Source organism: Molossus molossus, unplaced genomic scaffold, assembly GCF_014108415.1.
Source record: "Molossus molossus isolate mMolMol1 unplaced genomic scaffold, mMolMol1.p scaffold_m16_p_23, whole genome shotgun sequence".
Taxonomy (NCBI): Eukaryota; Metazoa; Chordata; class Mammalia; order Chiroptera; family Molossidae; genus Molossus; species Molossus molossus.
In genome coordinates this window covers 7214754-7236092 of record NW_023425359.1, presented here as the reverse complement: position 1 = coordinate 7236092, position 21339 = coordinate 7214754, and the positions used below count along the sequence as shown (strand labels likewise).

General features: G+C 50.2%; 2 protein-coding genes across 2 annotated transcripts in view; both read left to right on the top strand.

Annotated features, from left to right (window-relative positions):
• The first annotated feature begins 546 nt into the window (after positions 1 to 546).
• On the top strand, positions 547 to 2782 carry LOC118640740 (DPEP2 neighbor protein-like). The gene is made up of 2 exons (XM_036277755.1): positions 547 to 613; positions 2478 to 2782. The coding sequence occupies exons 1-2, from the start codon at positions 547 to 549 to the stop codon at positions 2780 to 2782; spliced, it is 372 nt and encodes a 123-aa protein (XP_036133648.1).
• A 12858-nt stretch (positions 2783 to 15640) lies between these two features.
• COG2 (component of oligomeric golgi complex 2) overlaps positions 15641 to 21339 on the top strand; it is a 45394-nt gene continuing 39695 nt past the window's right edge. The window contains exon 1 of the mRNA XM_036277520.1: positions 15641 to 15841. Coding sequence (XP_036133413.1) covers positions 15770 to 15841 — 72 coding nt within the window. The 5' untranslated portion in view covers positions 15641 to 15769. The remainder of the gene's footprint in view (positions 15842 to 21339) is intronic.

Below are 21339 nucleotides of genomic sequence, written 5' to 3'. Positions count from 1 at the left end.
GGCTCTGTGAACTGACCTTGGAGGCGGGACAAGGTCAGAAAGAGCTTGTCTTTGCTTTACTCTTCCCAACTGCCATGTCTCCCCTCCTCCCCACGGTCACGTCCCCCTTGTCCTGCAGGCCCACCGGCCAGGACCCTGACTCCCGGCCACACACGTCCCTGCCTCCAGTGCTGGCGCTGAGGGCCAAGGCCACGCACCCGCCGTCGTGGCTCATCCTGCTGCTCACGCTCGGCTCACAATGGAGCTTCTTTGGCCCCCTGGGGTCCTGGGCCTGCGCCCGTGCACAGGTGGCGCCAAGGGAGGGGTCCTTGACTAGGACGTGGGTGGGGCAGCTGTGAGGGCGCAGGCGGGGTGCTCCTCTGCCCAGCCTGCTTTCCACAACACCCCGAGAGCCTCAGTCACAGATTCCATCCGTGACCTCACCGGGTAGTGATGACCTCACGGTTTCCATGGCAAGAGAACTGTGGAAACGGTGTTCCTACCGGTTCTCCGCCAGACACCAATCTGTCCGGTTATCAGGAGAGAGAGGGAGAGAGAGGGAGGGAGATGATAGACGAGGTCGTGTACATTCAGTGTGACCTGTCCTCGGTCCCCTGGAAGAGCAGCGCAGCAGGTAGGCCGAGGCCGGGCCATGCAGGAGGATGGTGTGCACGCAGCCTGGCCTGGCTGCCACGCGACCCCGTGGGCTCGTCCACACCTGGGACTACCCGAGCTCTACGTGACCCCGTGGGTTTGTCCACACCTGGGACTACCCGAGCTCTACGTGACACCGTGGCCGGGGCCGCAGAGACCGCGGTGCTCCTGCTCCCTGCGGAGGACGCGGCCGGTGGTTCCTGGGAGAGTGTCCAGAGGTCCTCGTCTTTCTCGGCACAGCCTCCCCCCGGGCTGCACGGTGCTTCCGCTCCGACCCCGCCGGAAAGGCTGGCCCTTAGCAACACCAGTGCAGTTTAGTTGGCAAATGTACGCGGAGAGGTTTGAGGAAGGATTGCTGAGCGCTGCTCATGAACCCTGCTCTCAAACCCGGTCACTGTCACTGCGCTGTCACACGGCATCCACGTGTGTACCCGACACAACAGGCTGAGCCACTGAGGATGGGGGAGGTGGGCTCAGTCCGTGGGCAGACAGGAGGCCCGGGGAGTGACACGGATCCTGGGCTCAGTCCGTGGGCAGACAGGAGGCCCGGGGAGTGACACGGATCCTGGGCTCAGTCCGTGGGCAGACAGGAGGCCCGGGGAGTGACACGGATCCTGGGCTCAGTCCGTGGGCAGACAGGAGGCCCGGGGAGTGACACGGATCCTGGGCTCAGTCCGTGGGCAGACAGGAGGCCCGGGGAGTGACATGGATCCTGGACTCAGTCCGTGGGCAGACAGGAGGCCCGGGGAGTGACACGGATCCTGGGCTCAGTCCGTGGGCAGACAGGAGGCCCGGGGAGTGACGAGGACCCTGGGCTCAGTCCGTGGGCAGACAGGAGGCCCGGGGAGTGACACGGATCCTGGGCTCAGTCCGTGGGCAGACAGGAGGCCCGGGGAGTGACACGGATCCTGGGCTCAGTCCGTGGGCAGACAGGAGGCCCGGGGAGTGACGAGGACCCTGGGCTCAGTCCATGGGCAGACAGGAGGCCCGGGGAGTGATGAGGACCCTGGGCTCAGTCCGTGGGCAGACAGGAGGCCCGGGGAGTGACACGGATCCTGGGCTCAGTCCGTGGGCAGACAGGAGGCCCGGGGAGTGATGAGGACCCTGGGCTCAGTCCGTGGGCAGACAGGAGGCCCGGGGAGTGACACGGATCCTGGGCTCAGTCCGTGGGCAGACAGGAGGCCCGGGGAGTGACATGGATCCTGGACTCAGTCCGTGGGCAGACAGGAGGCCCGGGGAGTGACACGGATCCTGGGCTCAGGGCGGAGGAAAGGGCTCCCAGGAGGCTGGGTTGATGCAGCCCCGATGTGGCGGCCAGAATCCAGCTCTGAACCCCGTGGTCACTCTGCCTCAGTGTTTGGCCTTTTTCTGATCTGGAAGAAAGTACCAGGGGACTAGAGTTCCTTGTGGTTGAAAACTGCAGCATGAATTGGGCCTGAGAGGAGATGCCAAGGTGGGAGGGTTTCTCAAACCCATCTGTATCACATTAGTTTTCCCCAAACTTGGAAGGCTTCTCCTTCAAGCCTCAGAGGTGACAGGCTGCAAGAAGCCTTTTCTCTGTCGTGGGGGAGGTGGAGGGGTCCTGACTGCACTTATTGCGGGTTCTGTTTCTCTGGGAACGGGGGAGGTTTTCTGGTCGTCTTCTCTGCCCTGGGCCCCGCAGAACGGCCTCGGCAGTCAGCACCCTCCTCCAGGGCTCAGCAGTGACGGGCCAAGGCTGTGTTTTGGACGCCAGGCTGATTAGAAGGCCTCAGCAAGGACCGGGGAGGGACCTGCCTGAGAGGGGATGTCCTGGCAGGACAGTGACCACACAGGGGGCTGACCTGTTCTGGTTTTCTTTCCAGCACCTGTGGCTCCCACCTTTCCTCCGACACCCGGTCACTACCACGTCCACTACCGAAGGTGTGGAGAAGCCCAGGTGGGCTGGCATGGGGAGACCTACTGTCTGGTCGGTGGCTACCGGTCCTATGGGGATGCTCCTTTGGCCACCCCAGCAAAGGTGGAAGCAAAGAAGGTAGTCCCCAGACAAGCAGTCAAGAGACATCATGCTAGGGAAGAGTCAGATGAAGACTTCAGCTGCTCCAGCCCCAAAATCCGGCGATTAAAGGCTGGGGGCCAGAGGCCGAGCCCACAGAAGCTCGCTGACTAAGGCTCTGCAGAGGACAAACGTCTAACAGCCTGACAGCCAATGCCCTTCCTTCAGTGACACCACTGCCCACCACTGGCGACCACACCTGAGCCATTCTGCCTGGGCCTCCCTCACCAGGGCCCCTCCCACGCTCCACAGCCGCTCAGGAGCCGAGCAAGGTTCCCGGGGGGCTGCTCTGAACTTCCCGGGGCTGCTGCCGCCTGGCCGAGCCCGGTGCTCTCTGCTCACCCTCCAGGGCCCGCCCTAGGCAGAGGACGAGTCTGCCCCCTGAGCCCCCAGGATCCAGGAGCAGAGAGGGTGCAGAGTGGCCACCGCAGCCCCGCCCCCACCTACCAGAGGGCTCCGGCCCTGTCATCGCCGCGGACACCAGCACACACTGGGGGCCCGACACGGAAAGAAGCGTCTGCGGTTCCAGGGGTCAGGGGCTCCGGGAGCAGAGCAGGGAGGCTCGTGAAGATCGCTCCCTGGAAACTGTGGAGCGGCAACCCCCTGTCCCCAGGGCGCCCCTGCTTTTCTATCCCAGCCGATCACCTGTCCTCATGGGGTCCCTTACTGATCAGTAAAACACTTTTCTGTAAAAGCCAGTGTCTGACTTGAAATCCAGGTGTCCGGTGTGAGGCCCAACCCTCCCTGTTCCCTCGCAGCACATTCCCGTGTGGGTACCTGGTCCGGTAGGAACTTCTGCCTCCAAAAAGGACCCGTGGGTGCAGCTTCGATGTGGCTCCTGCCGTGACTCCTGTGCAAATTGGGGCAGGACTCAGGCTGAAACCAATGAGCCCTTCCCTGTGGGCGTGTGTGTGTGTGTGCGCCTGTGCGTGTGCATGTGTATGTGTGCGTGTGTGTGCAGGCGTGTGTGCATGTGCGCGTTTGTGTGTGTGGCAGGACTGAGAAAATGTGGTTTTCATCGATGAATCCACCCCTCCATCTATTGATGTACTCAACATATTTATTGAGCACCTGTGCTTGTCACTTGGGATATTTTGGTGACTGAGGTGATTGAAGCCCCTCCGCTCAAAGCATCCACAAATGAAAGCGAGAGACAAACAAGTCAGCAATATAATTTCAGATAATGGTAGTTGCTATAAATAAAAGTAAAATAGGAGAAGGGGATAGAGTGATGGGGGTGCGAGGTTACACAAGGTGGTCAGGGAAGGCTTCTTGGAGGAGGTGTCTTCAGTGGAGGTGTGAGCGATGGGTCCTGTAGGAGCTGGAGGGAGGGTGTTCCTGCAGGACGACGTAGCACATGAAAGACCCTGAGGCAGGAATGAGGCGCCTGTTCCCGGACCAGCAGAAAGGCCAGTGTGGAGGGGAGGGCGGGACAAGAACGAAGATGTGCTGGAGAAGTGGGTGTGGGTCAGCCTATGGGGGGCCTTGTCAACCATGGTGAGGAGTGTGGACCTTAGGTGTGACGGGAGTCATGGGTGGGATCAGAACAGCGCGGTGAAGTGGTCTGATGAAGACGACGGAAAGGTCACTCTGACTGCCGTGTGCCGTGGCAGTGAGGTGCTGGCTGTCACCAGTGGACTGTCTCAGCCGTTAAGGGAACAGTTGGTCCTGGGAAGGGGGGCGGAATATCAGCAGAAAGAAAGAGCACAGGCTCGAACCTGTGTCCCAGGCCCACCTGCCTCAGCAGCCCAGAACAGAAGGGGGCGCTGTCAGCAGCTGGTGGCCCTCGGGCGGGGCTGAACTCACCCTCCCTGCAGACGGCACACTTGTCCTCCGGGCCACAGCAGCAAGACTGTTGCTCCTCCCGACACATACCCTCAAGGCCATGGCAGGTCCTGGTCACCTAAGTTTCCCTCACCGGGGTTAGAGGAGGGAGGCACACCGTGCTCGCCCCACAGAAGACAGCTGGTGCCTCTCCCTGCAGTGACCACCCGCTGCCCAGCACTGGAGATAGAACCTGGTGTCTGTCTGATACCTGCTGTGACTGAGGCTGACTCGTGGCTGCTGGCAGAGTCGGGTGGGTTGACAGTTCCCACACACGAGGCAAACAGCCTGCGACTCGCCCGGGGATCGGAGGAATGTCAGAGTCCCAGCACCCACACCTGGAGCATTTTTTAGGGTAGGGTCTGGACATGTGCGTTTTCAGCAGCTTCCCATCGCTACCAGTTTGTAGGAAATACAAGGGGCAGAGGAACCTGTAAAATGACACCCTGGGATGCAGTCCGCTCATTTACCGAACAAAAGTAAAAGACGAAGAACGTGATTTTTTTCCCATAAATAAATTGCAAGGAAGAACTTTTTGTCAAGGTGGCTGAGCAGGTACATGCGGTACCCACCTCCCCCAGTACTAGATCAACGTTACAACCAAGCTGCAGAACAGCGCCCCCTGAGGACAGCCTGAGGACTGCATGATTTAGGGTATTCAGAAGGGGCCAAGGGGACACTGGTAGGAGGGCTGGCAATGCTGAAGAGACAGGCCCCCACACTCAGAGTGTGCTAGTTTAGAAATGGTGTCGGGGGTGGATATCGGGGCTGCAGAGGTCCCCTTTTGAGGAATGAGGGGTCCCAGCCCCACCTGATGCTCCTCAGCCCAGGGTCCCAGTGCCAGGAAGAGAAATCCCACGACTTCTGGCTGTGAAGTGGGCAGGGGCAGTGGCTGAGTGAGAGAGAGGGTTGTTCACTGGAGTCCCTGAAGGGCCACGCACAGATTTACTCGCTGACACGCACTTGCTCTGTGCTCCAGCGTTGGGGCAGGAGCCTGAACAGTGCCAGGAACATGCAGGAAGGGACTGCGGTGTCTGCCTTCAGAGCCAGGCTGGAGAAGCAGCTTTCTCCCAGTCGGAAGTGCGGTCAGAGCCATTGTTTTTTCGTTGATCCTCCCCCCACCCAGCTTGCATACCTATCAATAATTCCTTTCAATGTTAGTGGTTGAAATGCTCCAGTCAAAAGGCTGGTTTCCACTGATACACAAATGGATAAAGAAAATATGGCACATGTATATTGCGGAATATTACTGAGCCATAAAAAAGAATGAAATTTTGGAATTTGCAAAACATGAGTGGATGGACTCAGAGGTTATTATACTAAGTGACATGAGTCAGACAGAGAAAGACAAATACCACATAATTTACTTATATATGGAATCTAAAACACAAAGTAAATGGGCAGACACAACAGAAACAAACTCAGATACAGAGAACTGATGATGATTGCCAGATGGGAGGGGTATTGGGGGAAAGGTGAAATGATTAAGAATTAATTAAGCCCTGGCTGGTTTGGTTCAGTGGTTAGAGCATTGGCCCCCGAACCAAAGAGTCTCGGGTTCGATTCTGGTCAAGAGCACATGCCTCAGTTGTGGTTCAGTTCCCAGGAACTTGTGGGAAGCAACCAGTCTATGTGTCTCTCTCACATCAATGTTTTTCTCTTTCTCCCTCCCACTCTCTCTGAAGATAAATGGAAAAATATCCTCAGGTGAGGATTAAAAAGAAAAAAAAAGAAAGAAAGAAGAAAGTGCCAGTGTCCTGGCCAGTTTGGCTCAGCAGTTAGAGCTTTGGCCCTGGGACTGAAGGGCCTTGGGTTTGATTTCTGGTCAAGGGTATGCACCTCGCTTGCAGGTTCAATTCCCCAGCCCCAGTCCAGGTCATGTGAGAGGCAACAAATTTGATGTGTCTCTCTCACATCGATATTTCTCTCTCTCCCTTACTTCTACCCTATCTAAAAATCAATGGGAAAATATCCTCCAATGAGGATTAAAAAAGAAAGAACGTGCCAGTCATAAAATAATCACAGGGATATAAAGTACATCATATGGGCCCTGGCTGGTTTGGCTCAGCGGTTAGAGCGTTGGCCTGCGGTCCGGAGAGACCCGGGTTCGGTTCCCGCTAAGGGCACGTACCTTGGTTGAAGTTTGTCCCCAGCCCTGGTTGGGTCGTGTGGGTGGCAACCACTCGATGTGTCGCTTTCACGTTGATGTTTCTCTCTCTCTCTCCCTCTCACTCTATCTGAACAAAATATCGAAAAATGTCCTCGGGTGAGGATAAAAATAAAAAAAAAAAAAATAAAGTACATCATATGGAACGGAGGGAATAGTATTGTAATAACTGTATGGTGTCAGATGGGTACCAGACTTATGGGAAGACCACTTTGTAAGATACATAAACGTCTAATCATTGTGTTGTACACCTGACACTAATATAATATTGAATGTCAACTGTAATTGAAAAATAAATAATTGACTTCCGGTCAGGACGGTGGGTAGGTAAACGCGGTATAGTGTCCTCCCACAACCACATCAAAGTTACAACTAAACTACAGAACAACCATCATTCAAAACCGCCTGAAATCGAGCTGAATGGAAGTCCTACAACTACGGAATTAAAGCAGCAGCCACATGGAGACTGGTAGGAGGGTGGAGGGGACGGGCTGGTCCCACACCCACGTGTGGCGGATAAAAATCAGGAGACACCTCGGCTTGCAAGGTTCTCCCTGAGGACTGAGGGGTCCCCGTCCCACACCAGGTGCCCCGCTCAGGGTACCAGTGCCAGGAAGGAAGTCCCCATAACTTCTGGCTGGAAAAACCAGTGGGAACTGAGGTTCAGGGAGGCTGACATGGCTGGAGCCCCAGGCAGCTCCCTAAAGGGCCCGCGCATGGACTTATTGGATTCACTCCCTCTAAGCTTGGAGGGGAGGCAGCTCGAGGGGCACCAGAGACATACAGGGAGGAACTGAGCTGTTTGGCACTGGAGCAAGGGCTGGAGAAGGGGCTTTCTCCGGGACAAACGTGCTGTCAGAGGCCTTTGTTCCTTTGGTGAGCCCTTCCCTGGGGCGGCCGACAGCCACCATATCTGGGACTCCAGCAACCTGGCTCACACTGGTAGCCCCGCCCTGCTGACTCCCTGAGGCCCCGCCCCACCCAACTTTCAGGCCCACCCAAGCTGTTGCCAGTTGCTTTACCATAGCATAGGATTGGCCTGTCTTGGATCCTGCTTCAGGTTTTCCTAAATTCTTTCAAACAAGCAGCATCTGGTCTCAGCAAGTCCCATACCTCTCATTAAGTAATACACTGAAACAAACACAGGGAGGCAGCCGTAATGAGGAGACAATGAAACAGGTCCCAAATGAAAGAACAAAACAAATCTCCAAGAAAAGAACTAAGCAAAATGGAGATAAGCAACCTAACAGATGCTGAGTTCAAAATACTGCTTATAAGGATGCTCAATGAACTTAGTGAGAAGCTCAGTGAACTTAGTGAGGGCCTCAAGAGCATAAAAAGGGACCAGTCAGAAATGAAGGAAGCACAGTCAGAAATGAAGGAGGCACTAACTGAAATAAAGAATAATTTACACAGATTCAATAGTAGAGAAGGTAAAGCCAAGAAGCAAACCATCGATTTGGAATATAAGGAAGCAAAAAAACACCCAATCAGAACAGCAAAAAGAGAAAAGAATAAAAAAAAAAAAAGAGGATAGTGTAAGGAGCCTCTGGGACAACTTCAAGAGTGCCAACATTTGCATCTTGGGGGTGCCGGAAGGAGAAGAGAGAGAACAAGAAATCGAAAACCTATTTGAAACAATAATGGCAGAAAACTTCCCTAACTTGGTGAAGGAAACAGACATACAAGTCCAGGAAGCACAGAGAGTCCCAAACAAGATGAACCCCAAGAGGCCCACACCAAGACACATCATCATCAAAATGCAAAAGGTTCAAGACAAAGAGAGAATCTTAAAAGCAGCAAGAGAAAAGCAGATAATTACCTATAAGGGAGTTCCCATAAGACTGTCAGCTGATTTCTCAAAAGAAACTTTGCAGGCCAGAAGGGAGTGGCAAGAAATATTCAGAGTGATGAAAAGCAAGAACCTACAACCAAGATCACTCTATCCTGCAAAGCTGTCATTTAGAATCGATGGCCATATAAAGACTTTCCCAGACAAGAAAAAGTTAAAGGAGTTCATCACCACCAAACCGTTACTATATGAAATGTTGAAGGGTCTTTTTGAAGAAAAAGATAAAATATATGAACAAACAAAATGGCAATGAATACATATCTATCGACAATTGAATCTACAAACAAAATGAACATGCAGAACAGAAACAATCTCATAGATACAGAGAACATTTTGTTGGTTGCCAGATGGTAGGGGGGTTGGGAGGAATGGGTGAAATGGTGAAGGGATTAAGAACAGATTGGTTGCTAGACTGACAAACCTCAAAGAGAAGGGGTTTGAGGGGTGGGAGGAAATAAACCAAAGAACTTAAATGCATAACCAATGAACACAACAACAGTGGAAAAGGCAGGAGGGGGGCGGGAGTGGGGCGGAGGGGGTCAATGGGGGGAAAATGAGGAACATCTGTAATACATTCAACAATAAAGATTTTTTAAAAAGTAAATACTTATTTTAAAGGATTATAAGAAAGAAAAAAAGAAGAGCAACCCACACATTAAGAGATATAATCACCAAATGCTATCTGCATTATAATTAAACTCAATTATTTAAAAATCAGGCATTCGGGGAAATTTGAACATGATGCTTAATTGAAGGAAGTATTGTTGTGAGGTGCCATAATAGTATGGTAGGGAAGTGATCTGTCTGTAATTATTTTTATTTTATTTGGGTATAATGGACATATAAGTTTCAGGTATACAATATAATGATTAGATATTTGTATATATTGCAAAATGATCACCACGACAAGTCTAGTTAATGTCTCTCACCATACATAATTACCACGTTTTTTTCCTTATTATAAGAACATTTAAGATTTACTCTTTAGCAACTTTCAACTATACAACACTGTATTACTATGGTCACCTTGCTGTGCATTACGCCCCCATAACTTATTTATTTTATGACTGGAAATTTGTACCTTTTAACCCCCTCACACATTTCGCCTGCCCCCAACCCTCTGGCAACCACCCATGAGTTCTCTGTATCTATGAGCTCACTTTGGGTTGTTCTTTTTTTTTTTTTTTTAACTCATCTTTATTGTTGAATGTTTTACAGATGTTCCCCCATTTTTTCCCATTGACCCCCTCCTCCCCAATCCCACCCCCCTCCTGCCTTCCCACACTATTGTTGGTGTCCATTGGTTATGTATATATGCATAGAAGTTCTTTGGTTTATCTCATCCCGCCCTCCCTCCCCCCTTCCCTTTGAGGTTCATCAGTCTTACAACCAATTTGTACTTCTTAATTCCTTCATCTTTTTATTTTTTTTTATTTTCATTTTTTGGTACGTGCCCTTAGTGGGAACCAAACCCGGGACTCTCTGGTCTGCAGGCTGATGCTCCAACCGCTGAGCCATACCGGTCAGGGCTCCTTCATGTTTTTCACCCATCTCCCCAGACCCCACCCATCTGGCAAGAAAGAAAAAGTTCTCTGTATCTACGAGTCTGTTTCTGGTCTGCTTGCTCATTTTGTATGTAGATTCAATTGTTGATAGATATGTATTTATTGCCATTTTATTGTTCATATTTTTGTTCTCCTTCTTCAAGAAGACTCTTCAACATTTCATATAATATTGGTTTGGTGGTGATGAACTTCTTTAGCTTTTTCTTGTCTGGGAAACTCTTTATATGTCCATCGATTCTAAATGATAGCTTTGCAGGATAGAGTAATCTTGGTTGTAGGTCGCTGGTTTTCATCACTTTGAATATCTCTTGCCACTTTTTTCTGGCCTGCAAAGTTTCTTTGGAGAAATTTTCTGACAGTCTTATGGGAGCTCCTTTGTAGGTAACTGACTGCTTTTCTCTTGCTTCATTTATTATTATTATTATTTTTTAATCCTCACCCGAGGACATTTTTCCATTTTTTGTTCAGATAGAGTGGGAGGGAGAGAGAGAGAGAGAGACAGAGAGAGAAACATCGACGTGAAAGGAACACATCGAGTGGCTGCCACCCGCACGACCAACCAGGGCCAGGGACAAACTGCAACCGAGGTACGTGCCCTTAGCGGGAACCGAACCCAAGTCTCTCTGGACCACAGGCCTACACTCTAACCGCTGAGCCAAACCGGCCAGGGCTCTTGCTGCTTTTAAGATTCTCTTTGTCTTGAACCTTTGGCATTTTGATGATGATGTGTATTGATGTGGGCCTCTTGGGGTTCATCCTGTTTGGGACTCTCTGTGCTTCCTGGACTTATATGTCTGTTTCCTTCACCAAGGTAGGGAAGTTTTGTGTCAATATTTTTTCAAATAGTTTTCAATTTCTTGCTCTCTCTCTTCTCTTTCTGGAATCCCCATGATGTGGATGTTGGTACGCTTGAAGTTGTCCCAGAGGCTCTTTATACTGTCCTCATTTTTTTGGATTCTTTTTTCTTATCTGATTGGGTGGTTTTTTTTGCTTTCTTATATTCCAATTTGATGGTTTGTTTCTTGGCTTCACCTACTCTACTCTTGATTCCCTGTAAATTATTCATTTCAGCTAGTGCATCAGTTCCTTGGAGGCCTCCTTAAGTTCTTTGATGGTCTCACTAAGTCCCTTGGATGTCTCACCAAGTTCCTTGAGCAACCTTATAACCTGTGTTTTGAACTCTGCATCTGTTAGATTGCTTATCTCCATTTTGTTTAGTTATTTTTCTGGAGTTTTGTTCTTTTCTTTCATTTGGGACATGTTTCTTTGTTTCCTCATTTTGGCTGCCTCCCGTGATTATTTCTATGTATTAGGTAAGAGTTGCTATGTCTCCTACGCTTCATAGGGTGGCCTATTATTGTAGGTGTCCCGTAGGATCCAGTGGCACAGTCTCCCTGATCACCCCAGCTGGGCCCTCGAGGTATACCCCTAGTATGGACTGTACACCCTTCTGTTGTAATTGAGTCTTGATTGCTGTTGGCATGTCAATGAGAGGGGTTTACTCAGGCTGATCAGCTGCAAGGACTGGCTGTGCCCACTGACCACTGGCCTCTGACTCTCTTGGAGGATCAGCTGTGCAGGGGCCCACCACACAGAGCAAGACTTACTTCATCAGGGCTCTGGTACCCACTGAGTCCACTCATTGAGTGTGTCACTTGTGGAGGTGGTTGGGTGGTGGTGTTTCAATGTGGTCTGAAGCTGTCCACCGGGTGTGTTGGCTCTGGGGCAAGGTCAGCCACTGCCTGTGTTCTACCCGGGGCCACCTGGCATAAGTTACAAAGTGATCTGCAGATGGCTGCTTCTTGTGCTGGGCTTGGAGGTTCCCAAAAAAAGTCAAGTTGTGAACCAAGGCTGGCTGCTTCTAGTGCTAGGCCTGGGGCCACCTAACGAGGAAAATGGGGCGCGTTGAGACCAGATGCTGCTGCTTTGAGAGATTTTAGGAAACTCTGAATCAGGATCCAAGACAGGCCAATTCTATAGTTAAGCAACTGGCAACAGCTTGGGTGGTCCTGAATGTTGGGTGGGGCGGGGCCTCAGCGAGTCACCAGGGCAGGCCTACCAGTGTGAGCCAGGTTGCTGGAGTCCCAGATATGGTGGCTATCGGCCGCCCCAGGGAAGGGCTCACCAAAGGAACAAAGGCCTCTGACAGCACGTTTGTCCAGGAGAAAGCCCCCTCTCAGCCCTCGCTCCAGTGCCAAACAGCTCAGTTCCTTCCTGTACGTCTCTGGCGCCCCTCGAGCTGCCTCCCCTCCAAGCTTAGAGGGAGAGAGTCTGATAAGTCCGTGTGCGGGCCCTTTAGGGAGCTGCCTGGGGCTCCAGCCGCCTCAACCTCCCTGAGCCTCAGTTCCTGCTGGTTTTACAGCCAGAAGTGATGGTGATTCTCTTCCTGGCACTGGAACCCTGAGCAGAGCACCTGGTGTGGGACAGGGACCCCTCACTCCTCACGGAGGACCTTCCCAGCCGAGGTGTCCTCCTGATTTTTATCTGCCACACGTGGGTGTGAGACCAGCCCGTCGGCCTCCGCCCTCCTACCAGTCTCCATGTGGCTGCTTTAATTCTACTTGCAGGATGTCCATTCAGCTAGATTTCAGGCGGTTCTGAATGATGCTTGTGTTGTAGTTTACTTGCAATTTTTTTTTTTTTTTTGGTATGTGCTCCTAGCAGGAACCGAACCCAGGACTCCCTGGTCGGCAGGTCGATGCTCCAACCGCTGAGCCAAACCAGCCAGGACTTTACTTGTAATTTTGATGTGGTTGTGGGAGGAGGCGATTACCTACCTGTCATCTTGACCAGAAGTTGGGTTGTTTATTTTAGAGTCTATATATTAATGATATCATGTGGTATTTGTCTTTCCCTATTTGCCTTATATCATTTAGCATAATGCTCTCAAGATTCATCCATGTTGTCACAAATGGCAAGATTTCCTTCTTTTTATGGCTGAATAATATTCCATTGTGTGCGTGTGTGTGAGTGTGTGTGTGTATGTTTTTTTTCCACATTTTCTTTATCCACTCATCTATTGATAGACACCTTGGTTGCTGCCATACCTTGGCTATTGTAAACAATGCTGCAATGAACATATAAAGGGTGCATGTATCTTTTCAAATTGGTTTTTGTTTACTTTGGATAAATACCCAGAAGTGGAATTGCTGGGATGTATGTAGAGCACGGGCTTTAAATATTGTGCTACCTGGGTTTACACTTGCCACTCATTAACATTGTGGCTTTGGGCTAAAAGCCACACCTTTAGGAGCTAACGTGATCGGTTGTTCGAACTGTTGACTTTGTTAGGAGTGATGCTGGCATTGCGGCTGTGTGAGGCAACGTCTTTTCTTCTTCGACATGTAAACCGAGGCATCTGGAGAGCAGGAAATGCTGCGACGTTCGGGACTTGCTTTAAGGTATGTGCCAGCCGAAAAGTGTCATGGCAGGAGGACCGATGTCATAGGTACAGCAAAACACTGGTGGTGGTTGAAGCAGGGTGATGAGTTCATGGAGGGAGTAATCCTTGTGCTCTCCAGACTTTTATTTAGGTCGGAAAATTTTCATAATAGTGAATAAACAAACAACAAACAACGGGCTTTTGTTTCCCTTTTACAAACAAACATGACACAGACATTGGACGCACGTTTCATATTGCGCCTCTGCCAGTTTATTTCAATTCTCTGGGTAGGTTCCAGCTCTCATCCATCATCTTCTCTAGACTCTGGCGGGGAATTTTCTCTTCCACGAGGCCCACCAGGCCCAGTGCTAGGGAGTATATTGTTTCCGATTCTATACCCACATTCTTAAAGTGCCCAGTTTCCTCCTTGAAGTAACTTGAATACACGTCTCATTTTGAGGTAGGGTACCTTTGTCTCACTCCTTTTGGGGACCGAGGAGTTACTGTTTATTCCAAGGGGAAGGCAGCACGGGGAGGTCCTGGCCCGTGTGACTCAGTTGAGTGTTGTCCGGAGCACTGAAAGGTCACTAGTTTGATTCCCCGTCAGGGCACATGCCCAGGTTGCGGCTTCTGTCCCAGGTCCGGGTGCATATGGGAGGCAACTGATCGATGTTTGTCTCTGTGAAATCAATAAAAGCATTTTTAAAAAAATTTATTTATTTATTTTTTTGTTACAGATGTTTCTCCTTTTTTACCCCATTGGCACCCCCCTCCCCACCCCGCCCGGGCCCGGCTTTGTTGTCCATGTCTATTGATTATGTATACATGCATATAAGTTCTGTGGTTTATCTCTTCCCACCCCCCCACCCCCTCTTCTTTTGGAATCCAATAAAAACGTTTTTTAAAAAAGCAGCATTGGGCCCTGATTGGTTTGGCTCAGGGGTCAGAGTGTCGGCCTGCGGTCCAGAGAGACCTGGGTTCGGTTCCCGCTTGTCCCCGGCCCTGGTTGGGTCGTGCGGGAGACGGCCACTTGATGTGTCCCTTTCACGTCGATGTTTCTCTCTCTCTCTCTTCCTCCCTCTCCCTCCCACTCTATCTGAACAAAAAATGGAAGAATGTTCTCGGGTGAGGATAAAAAAATAAAAAATAGAAAAGCAGCATTGGGAAGAACAGCCTGACCCCATCCAGAGCAGCAAGGCTGCAAGAAGGAAAAGACATGCAGGGCGAAGAGAGTGAAGTGAGGTTTGCGGTTTGAGTTGTCAGAGTCTCAAGGAGAAAAAAGAGAAATAAATGATCACCATTTATCATGGTATTTACAGCTGGAGAAAGGAACTATGGGAGAAAGGCAAGGGAAGGGAAAAATAAAGAAAATCTGGGAATAAAATTGGGATGAGTCAGGGGAGGAGAAGGAGGGAGAAAGTGAGAAATCGTTGGGAGTGATTGCAATACTGGCCACAAACACAAAAATGTGTCCATCTGGTTTTGATGAAAAACATATATATGCGCACGTATTTGTCTGCTGTGCTTTGACTAAGCAGCTAGTGAGGCGCTCCTCTGAGAACCTGGAAGACTCAACACTGTGCTCAGAAGCTGCTCACCCTGGAACTGAGCCCAAAGTTGAGCAAGAAGCTGCCCAGCTGACCACCTTTTGTTCCCTACAGCTCCCTGGAACTGAGCCCATGGGAGGAGGTGCTACGCTCGCCTGTGGGTGCCCAAGCTAAGGGCGGAGGACTGACTCTGCCACAGAGGCCTCAGCGCCCAGGGGGCAGCAGGGTGGCAGCGCACAGGGCCAGACAAGAGGAATGAGCTGGTGATGTGCCCCACCCTGGAAGGCCGGCCTCGGAACCAAAGGGCCAACACTCAGCCATGGCTATTCTTTCGGCGGAGAAATCTCGGGAGAAGACCGTGGAAGAGTACTGCAGGCAGATTTTTCCCAGTGGAAACGGTGGGGTGGGGAGGAAGCCCCGCGGGCCCGTGGGCAGGTCCCCTCCAGAGCTCAGCCAGGCCTCCCTGGGCGCTGGGCAGCCCTGCTGGAGCGTGCGGAGCTGCAGTGCCGCTCTCCGCCGCACGGGGGCAGCACCGCCTGCCGGCGCGACGACGGCGGTCCTCGCTCCCTCTTGGCGGCGCAGGCGGAGGCCGGCCCGCGGCGCCCTCGCTCATTGGCCGCGGCGCGGGCGCTGCCATGTTGGCGGAAGCGGCGCCTCCCGTGCTGTGGAAATTGGTCGTGGCTGCAGCCGCCGCGTCGGTGGATGCAGCCTCCTGCTTCTTCACCTCGCTGGTGTCTCGGCTCTGAGAGGCGGCGGCCGGCGGGATGGAGAAAAGTAGGATGAACCTGCCCAAGGGGCCGGACACGCTCTGCTTCGACAAGGACGAGTTCATGAAGGTGCGCGCCGGGCTCCGCTCCGGGAGCCGGGCCGTGGGGAGCCGGCCCCCCTCTGCCTCCTCTCCCCGGGTCTCTCCTCGGGCTTCTGCCCGCGTCGCCTCGGCGGGGGCCTCGCTGCTCTTCGCCGCGAGTGTCTCGGCCTCAGGGGTGGTAGGTGCCGCCTGGAGGAAGCACTTCTGGGGAATCGTGCTCGTGGAGTTGAAAGGCCCGAAAGTTTTGGTCTCAGTGTAAAAGCCCCTGCAGTTCCCGACCCTGGTACCGTGCAGTGCAGCCAGGGGGTCGGCCCTTGCCGGGCAAGGCGTGGGGGCCCGTGTCTTGCACCCGAAGCTCAGGAGTTACGTCCCGAGCAAGTCTCTGAACCCACGTAGCCTCCAGGATCGATCGGGTCAGAAGAAAAGGCACTTAAGTCCCAAGTTTTTGCCTAACGTTCATATTAAGCCTCTGGAATGAGACAGTTAAGAGAGTGGAAAATGCTCACTGGTTTTGCTGCAGTACAACAAAACAATCCACTCTCTTTTCCCAAAGTGGCCCCACTTCTCTTGATAAGGTGAACCTGAAGTGGGTGTGTAGGCAGTTATAAGACAGACTTACAGAGCAGACACAAACTGGGAACATTTTACTGATAATAAAGATCCATCAGGTACGGCCTTGAAAATGTCCAAGAGCTGGGAGGAACTTGGTCTAGCTACTTGGTGTGCCCCTGTGGGTCTGCGCTTAAACCATCAAAAAGTATATGTATGTTTAATTTCTAAGGATTGGGATTTTTGATACCTCTTAGTAGGTGATTTCAGTGTTAAAAAGTTAAAAATTTTGGCTCAGTCTACACCTAAATTTTGAACAAGTGAGTTTAAATAGCTCGTTCTGTGTTTTTTGATGAGTTCCAGTCATAATATGTTTTATTCTTTTTCTAGGTTAATTAGCCTCTCTCTTTCTGATGTTTACTTTCTGATCACATGTCCAAAACTCTGGTTTTTACAAAGTGTTTACACCTGGATTTTCTCCAGTGTGGCCATATCCGTTTTAATATGTGGGGCTGTCTAGGCTCAGGAATAGTGTACTAGCGTCCTTGTGCAGTGATGTGCCTGCCAAACCACTATAATAAAAGGTGTAGCTGAAATGGGATGTCTAAAAGTGCAGGGTGAACTCACTGATCCAGAAATCCTTTGTTCCACCCCTGGCTAGGAGCTACCTGGAAGCCAGGGTAGAGAGAAAACTAGGATACATGATGGGGAGACCTGCGCTGGAAGAAGAAAAGGCACCCACAGAGATCAGGGCCCTCGTTTTGACTTCGAGAATCTTTTTTTTTTTTTTATCTTCACCCGAGGACATTTTTGCATTTATCTTCAGATAGAGCAGGAGGGAGAGAGGGAGGAAGAGACAGAAACATCGATGTGAGAGAGACACATCCAGTAGTTGCCACCCTCACGACCCCAACCGGGGCCGGGGACAAACTGCACCCGAGGTACATGCCCTTAGCGGGAACCGAACCCGGCCCTCTGGTCTGCAGGCCGACGCTCTAACAGCTGAGCCAAACCGGCCAGGGCGACTTAGAGGGTTTTTGAGTTCAGAAAATGCTCAGCTTGTCCATCTCTACTTCTTCAGGCTTCCTTCGGGCCCAACACCAGTATCCTTTCTGACACACTCACTTTTCTTACTTGAAGCTGACAGAATGTCTTTGGTAAAAGCAGATTCAGAAAATAGAAATCTCAGAACATAAATTCTAAAATAGAACTTAACCTAGAGGTAGGGAGAGGAAAAACTGGGGAAGTGGCTGGAGTGCCAGCAATTTCATATTTTCCGTGGCTCTTAAACCTCTGAATGTGCTTTACAGTTTGTAATGCCAACAAATGTGCCCACTCCCTATGTGGAAGATAAATAAGTAGAACGGATGGTCTGTGTAAAATGTTACTGACTTTCTAGGTGGGGCCTGGAGATAAAGGTTAATTGCAATTTGTGCTTCCTTCAAAGAGATGTTTCATAAGTTATAGTTCCATGGCAGAAAGGATGGGTGGAGAGCTTGTGGTTGGGGTTATATTTCAACATTTGTGTCTCATTCAACACATTTTGTGACTGGATAGATTTTATGCCTGTAGGAAAGTTAGGGAATATGAGATTTGCATTAGGAAAGTCAAGATAACTTGAAATCCAGTCATTTGATTGGAAACTGTCATTAGTCTGCTAGACATGATGAGGATTTGGTAGGGCAATGGTAGCAATTGCTCATTTAATAAACAGGCATTCATCAGTCACCTGCTTTGTGCCAGCCAGCAATCTAGACATGATGGTCCAAGGACAGATAACATATGGTTTTGGCTCTTGAGCATGGTGATAGGAAAAATGTGTGTGCTGAGAAATTGCACTTAGAACAGAGTGGTTGGAGTATGGAAGAATGGCCAGGAATGAGACTGGAAAGGTGGAGGGGGTGAGGTTGCCATTGTACTGGGCCTTGTTACTACAGTAAGTGCTTGATGCAGTATTTATTGTGAAGGCATAGTCAGGTTTAAAGCAGGAAATTACTGGTCATAATCTGTTGCATTGGAGCTGACTGGTGGCAGGAGGCTGCTTAAAAAGTCATTTCAGTGGTCCTTATATCTAAAGAGAAATACAGAGGAGAGGGACAAGTTTGTGAAAGATGCAGGCAATCAGAGGGCAGGAGTGGCAGATACAAGAATTACTTGGGGCAGAAGTGGTGGTGACATCACATTGTTAGCTTTGTCAGCTTTAAGAAAGTACAAAAATTCTTAGAGCGTTGACAGCAAACTAATAGAAGACATGGGACATAAGATATCGATAGTAGGAGGGAGAAAATAACATGTTAGGATAAACTAGACCCATTTATCTAGATGAGCTGTTGAAAGCATAGCCTCCCCCTTCTATCTCAGTGTATGACTTCATCTCCTGTTTTACAGAAAAAATAGAGGCCATCTAATGGGAATTCTTTCATCTTGCTGATAACAATGTCATTCTTGTATTTGTACTAATTCTCATTCTTTTTTTTTTTTTTCTTTCTTTCTTTTTTTTTAAATCCTCACCCGAGGACATTTTTTCGTTTTTTGATCAGATAGAGTGGGAGGGAGAGAGAGAGAGAAACATCTACGTGAAAAGGACACATTGAGTGGTTGCCACCCGCATGACCCAACCAGGGCTGGGGACAAACTGCAACCGAGGTACATGCCCTTAGCGGGAACTGAACCCGGGTCCCTCTGAACTGCAGGCCGACGCTCTAACCGCTGAGCCAAACCGGCCAGGGCCCAATTCTCATTCTTCTTCTCATCTAGTGTGTGTGGGGCTTTCCTTCCTCCACAGATTAACTTTTCCACCAAGGCTTGGAGCCCCTGCCTTCTTGCCTTCTCAGGAGCCTGTTACTATCCTTCTTCTCTGTCTCCTTCCCATTGGCTTTCCAACACACTCTTGTTTAGTTTCTTCCACTTGATCCTCCCTCCTCCCTTTACTGCCCTGTCACTCTCTTTAGTGTCACAGCCAAATGCTCAAGAGTTCTCTTTACTTTCTCACCTTTCACTCAAACTCATTCTGTTTTGTCTTCTGGCCCCATCATTCCACTCAGTAGTTCTCACCAAAGTTAACTAGATGTAAAGCAATCAGCAGGCCTTTTTCTGTCTTGTTACCTGACCTCTCGGCAGACCAGATGCTCTCTTCATTGCTTGCTGGTTTTCACCTCTCAGGTCTCTCTGTCTCTTGTGCATAATCATTCTCCTCGTTGTAGCCACTAAATGGATGGTTATGGGCCCAGTCACATGTCCTCTGCTTTCCCTAGATGATCTTTGCAGCTTCAGTGACCACCCATAGGCAAGTGTCACAGATTCATATCTTTGGCCCAAAAGTCTCTTTAGCCGCAATCCCTTATATTGAACTTCTTTTTGACATCTCTTCCAGAGTATCACTGTGTCACTCATGTTTAAAACTGAATCCATGAGCACGTCCTCCCCTCCCCCTCCCAGACTCTCTCTGGTATCCCCCATTTCAGTAACTGCTCCACTCCCCCATCCAGTTGTCAGAAAACTGGGACTTGAGTCTTCTCTCCGTCACCTTCCCCAAATCCACTCTATTGCCAATTCCTCGAATTTCATTTCCTAAATATGTTGTGAATCCATCTCCTTCTCTTCGTCTCCTTTTTTCTGCCTTCCATATTATCATTTCGTGCTATTCTACTATCATGGTTTCTTAACTTGACTCCTCGCATTTTTTTGCCCTTTTCTTGTCCGTGGTCTACATTGTAGCAGCGTGTTCTTTTCAGAATGCACATCCCATGTATGTAACAGGTCGGCTTGGTAATGAGAAGACACTTCAGGACATTTCACCCTGGCTGGTTTGGCTCAGCGGTTAGAGCGTCAGCCTGCGGTCCAGAGAGACCCAGGTTCGGTTCTCGCTAAGGGCATGTACCTCGGTTGCAGTTTGTCCCCAGCCGTGGTTGGGTCATGCGGGTGGTGACCACTCAATGTGTCCCTTTCACGTCGATGTTTCTCTCTCTCTCTCCCTCCCACTCTATCTGAACAAAAAACAAAAAAAAGTCCTCAGGTGAGGATAAAAAAAAACAAAAAAACCCCAGAACATTTGCAAGTATTTCAAAGCAGTGCATTCCATCGTTGGATGGTTTTTATTGGTGGACAGTTTGTTTCTGTGCTGAGCCAAAACCTGCCTCCATTGAACTTATATTCATTACTTCCTTTCCTGAACCTTCATCTGTTAGTGGCTTGGTTGGCCCCCTGGGTAGGCACATGGTGCCTTTAGTGAAAAGAGAAATTGGAAACCCTCCTCATGGTGACTCTAAGCATCTACAATATGTTAAAGAACTGGTGGAAGATAAACAAGTCATTGAGGCTCCTCCCTATTCTAATTGGATGAATCACAAATATTGAAACGGGAAGTGTGTCTAGGGGTGTCCCTGTACTCAAGAAATGTGTGTTGTAATGGACAAATGAAAAAGGGAAAATGACCAGCTGGTCCGCTCTGTGGTGTGCTGGTCAAACAGCAATGGCCTAGAGATGCGGGTCCCAGTTTCAGCTCTGCTGCTCTCTAGCGTGTGACTTGGGGCAAATTGCTGGGGGCTTTAGTTTTCTCATTAGTATATAACAGGGTGGCACTTGTCTAAATAATCTTTGCAATCTCTTTTGCAGCTCTTGACATTTTATGTTTCTGTGGAAAAAACACTGGTCAGTTTTTCTGGTTTGCAGATAAGAAAACTGAGGCCCAGAAGTGTCATGACTTCCCCCAGAGTCAAACAACTAGTTGGAGCAAATCATGGCCCTTATCACCTGACTCCCAGGCTTTAGTCCTGGGAAAATAATGTAACCCTTTGCGCCCTGGCCAGTTCGGCTCAGTGGTTAGAGCGTCAGCCTGCGGACCGGAGAGTCCTGGGTTGGGTTCCCATTAAGAGCATGTACCTCAGTTGCAGCCCCAGTTGGGGTCATGTGGGTGGTATCTAGTCGATGTGTCTCTCTCACATCGATGCCCCCCCCCTCCCGCTCTATCTGAAGTTA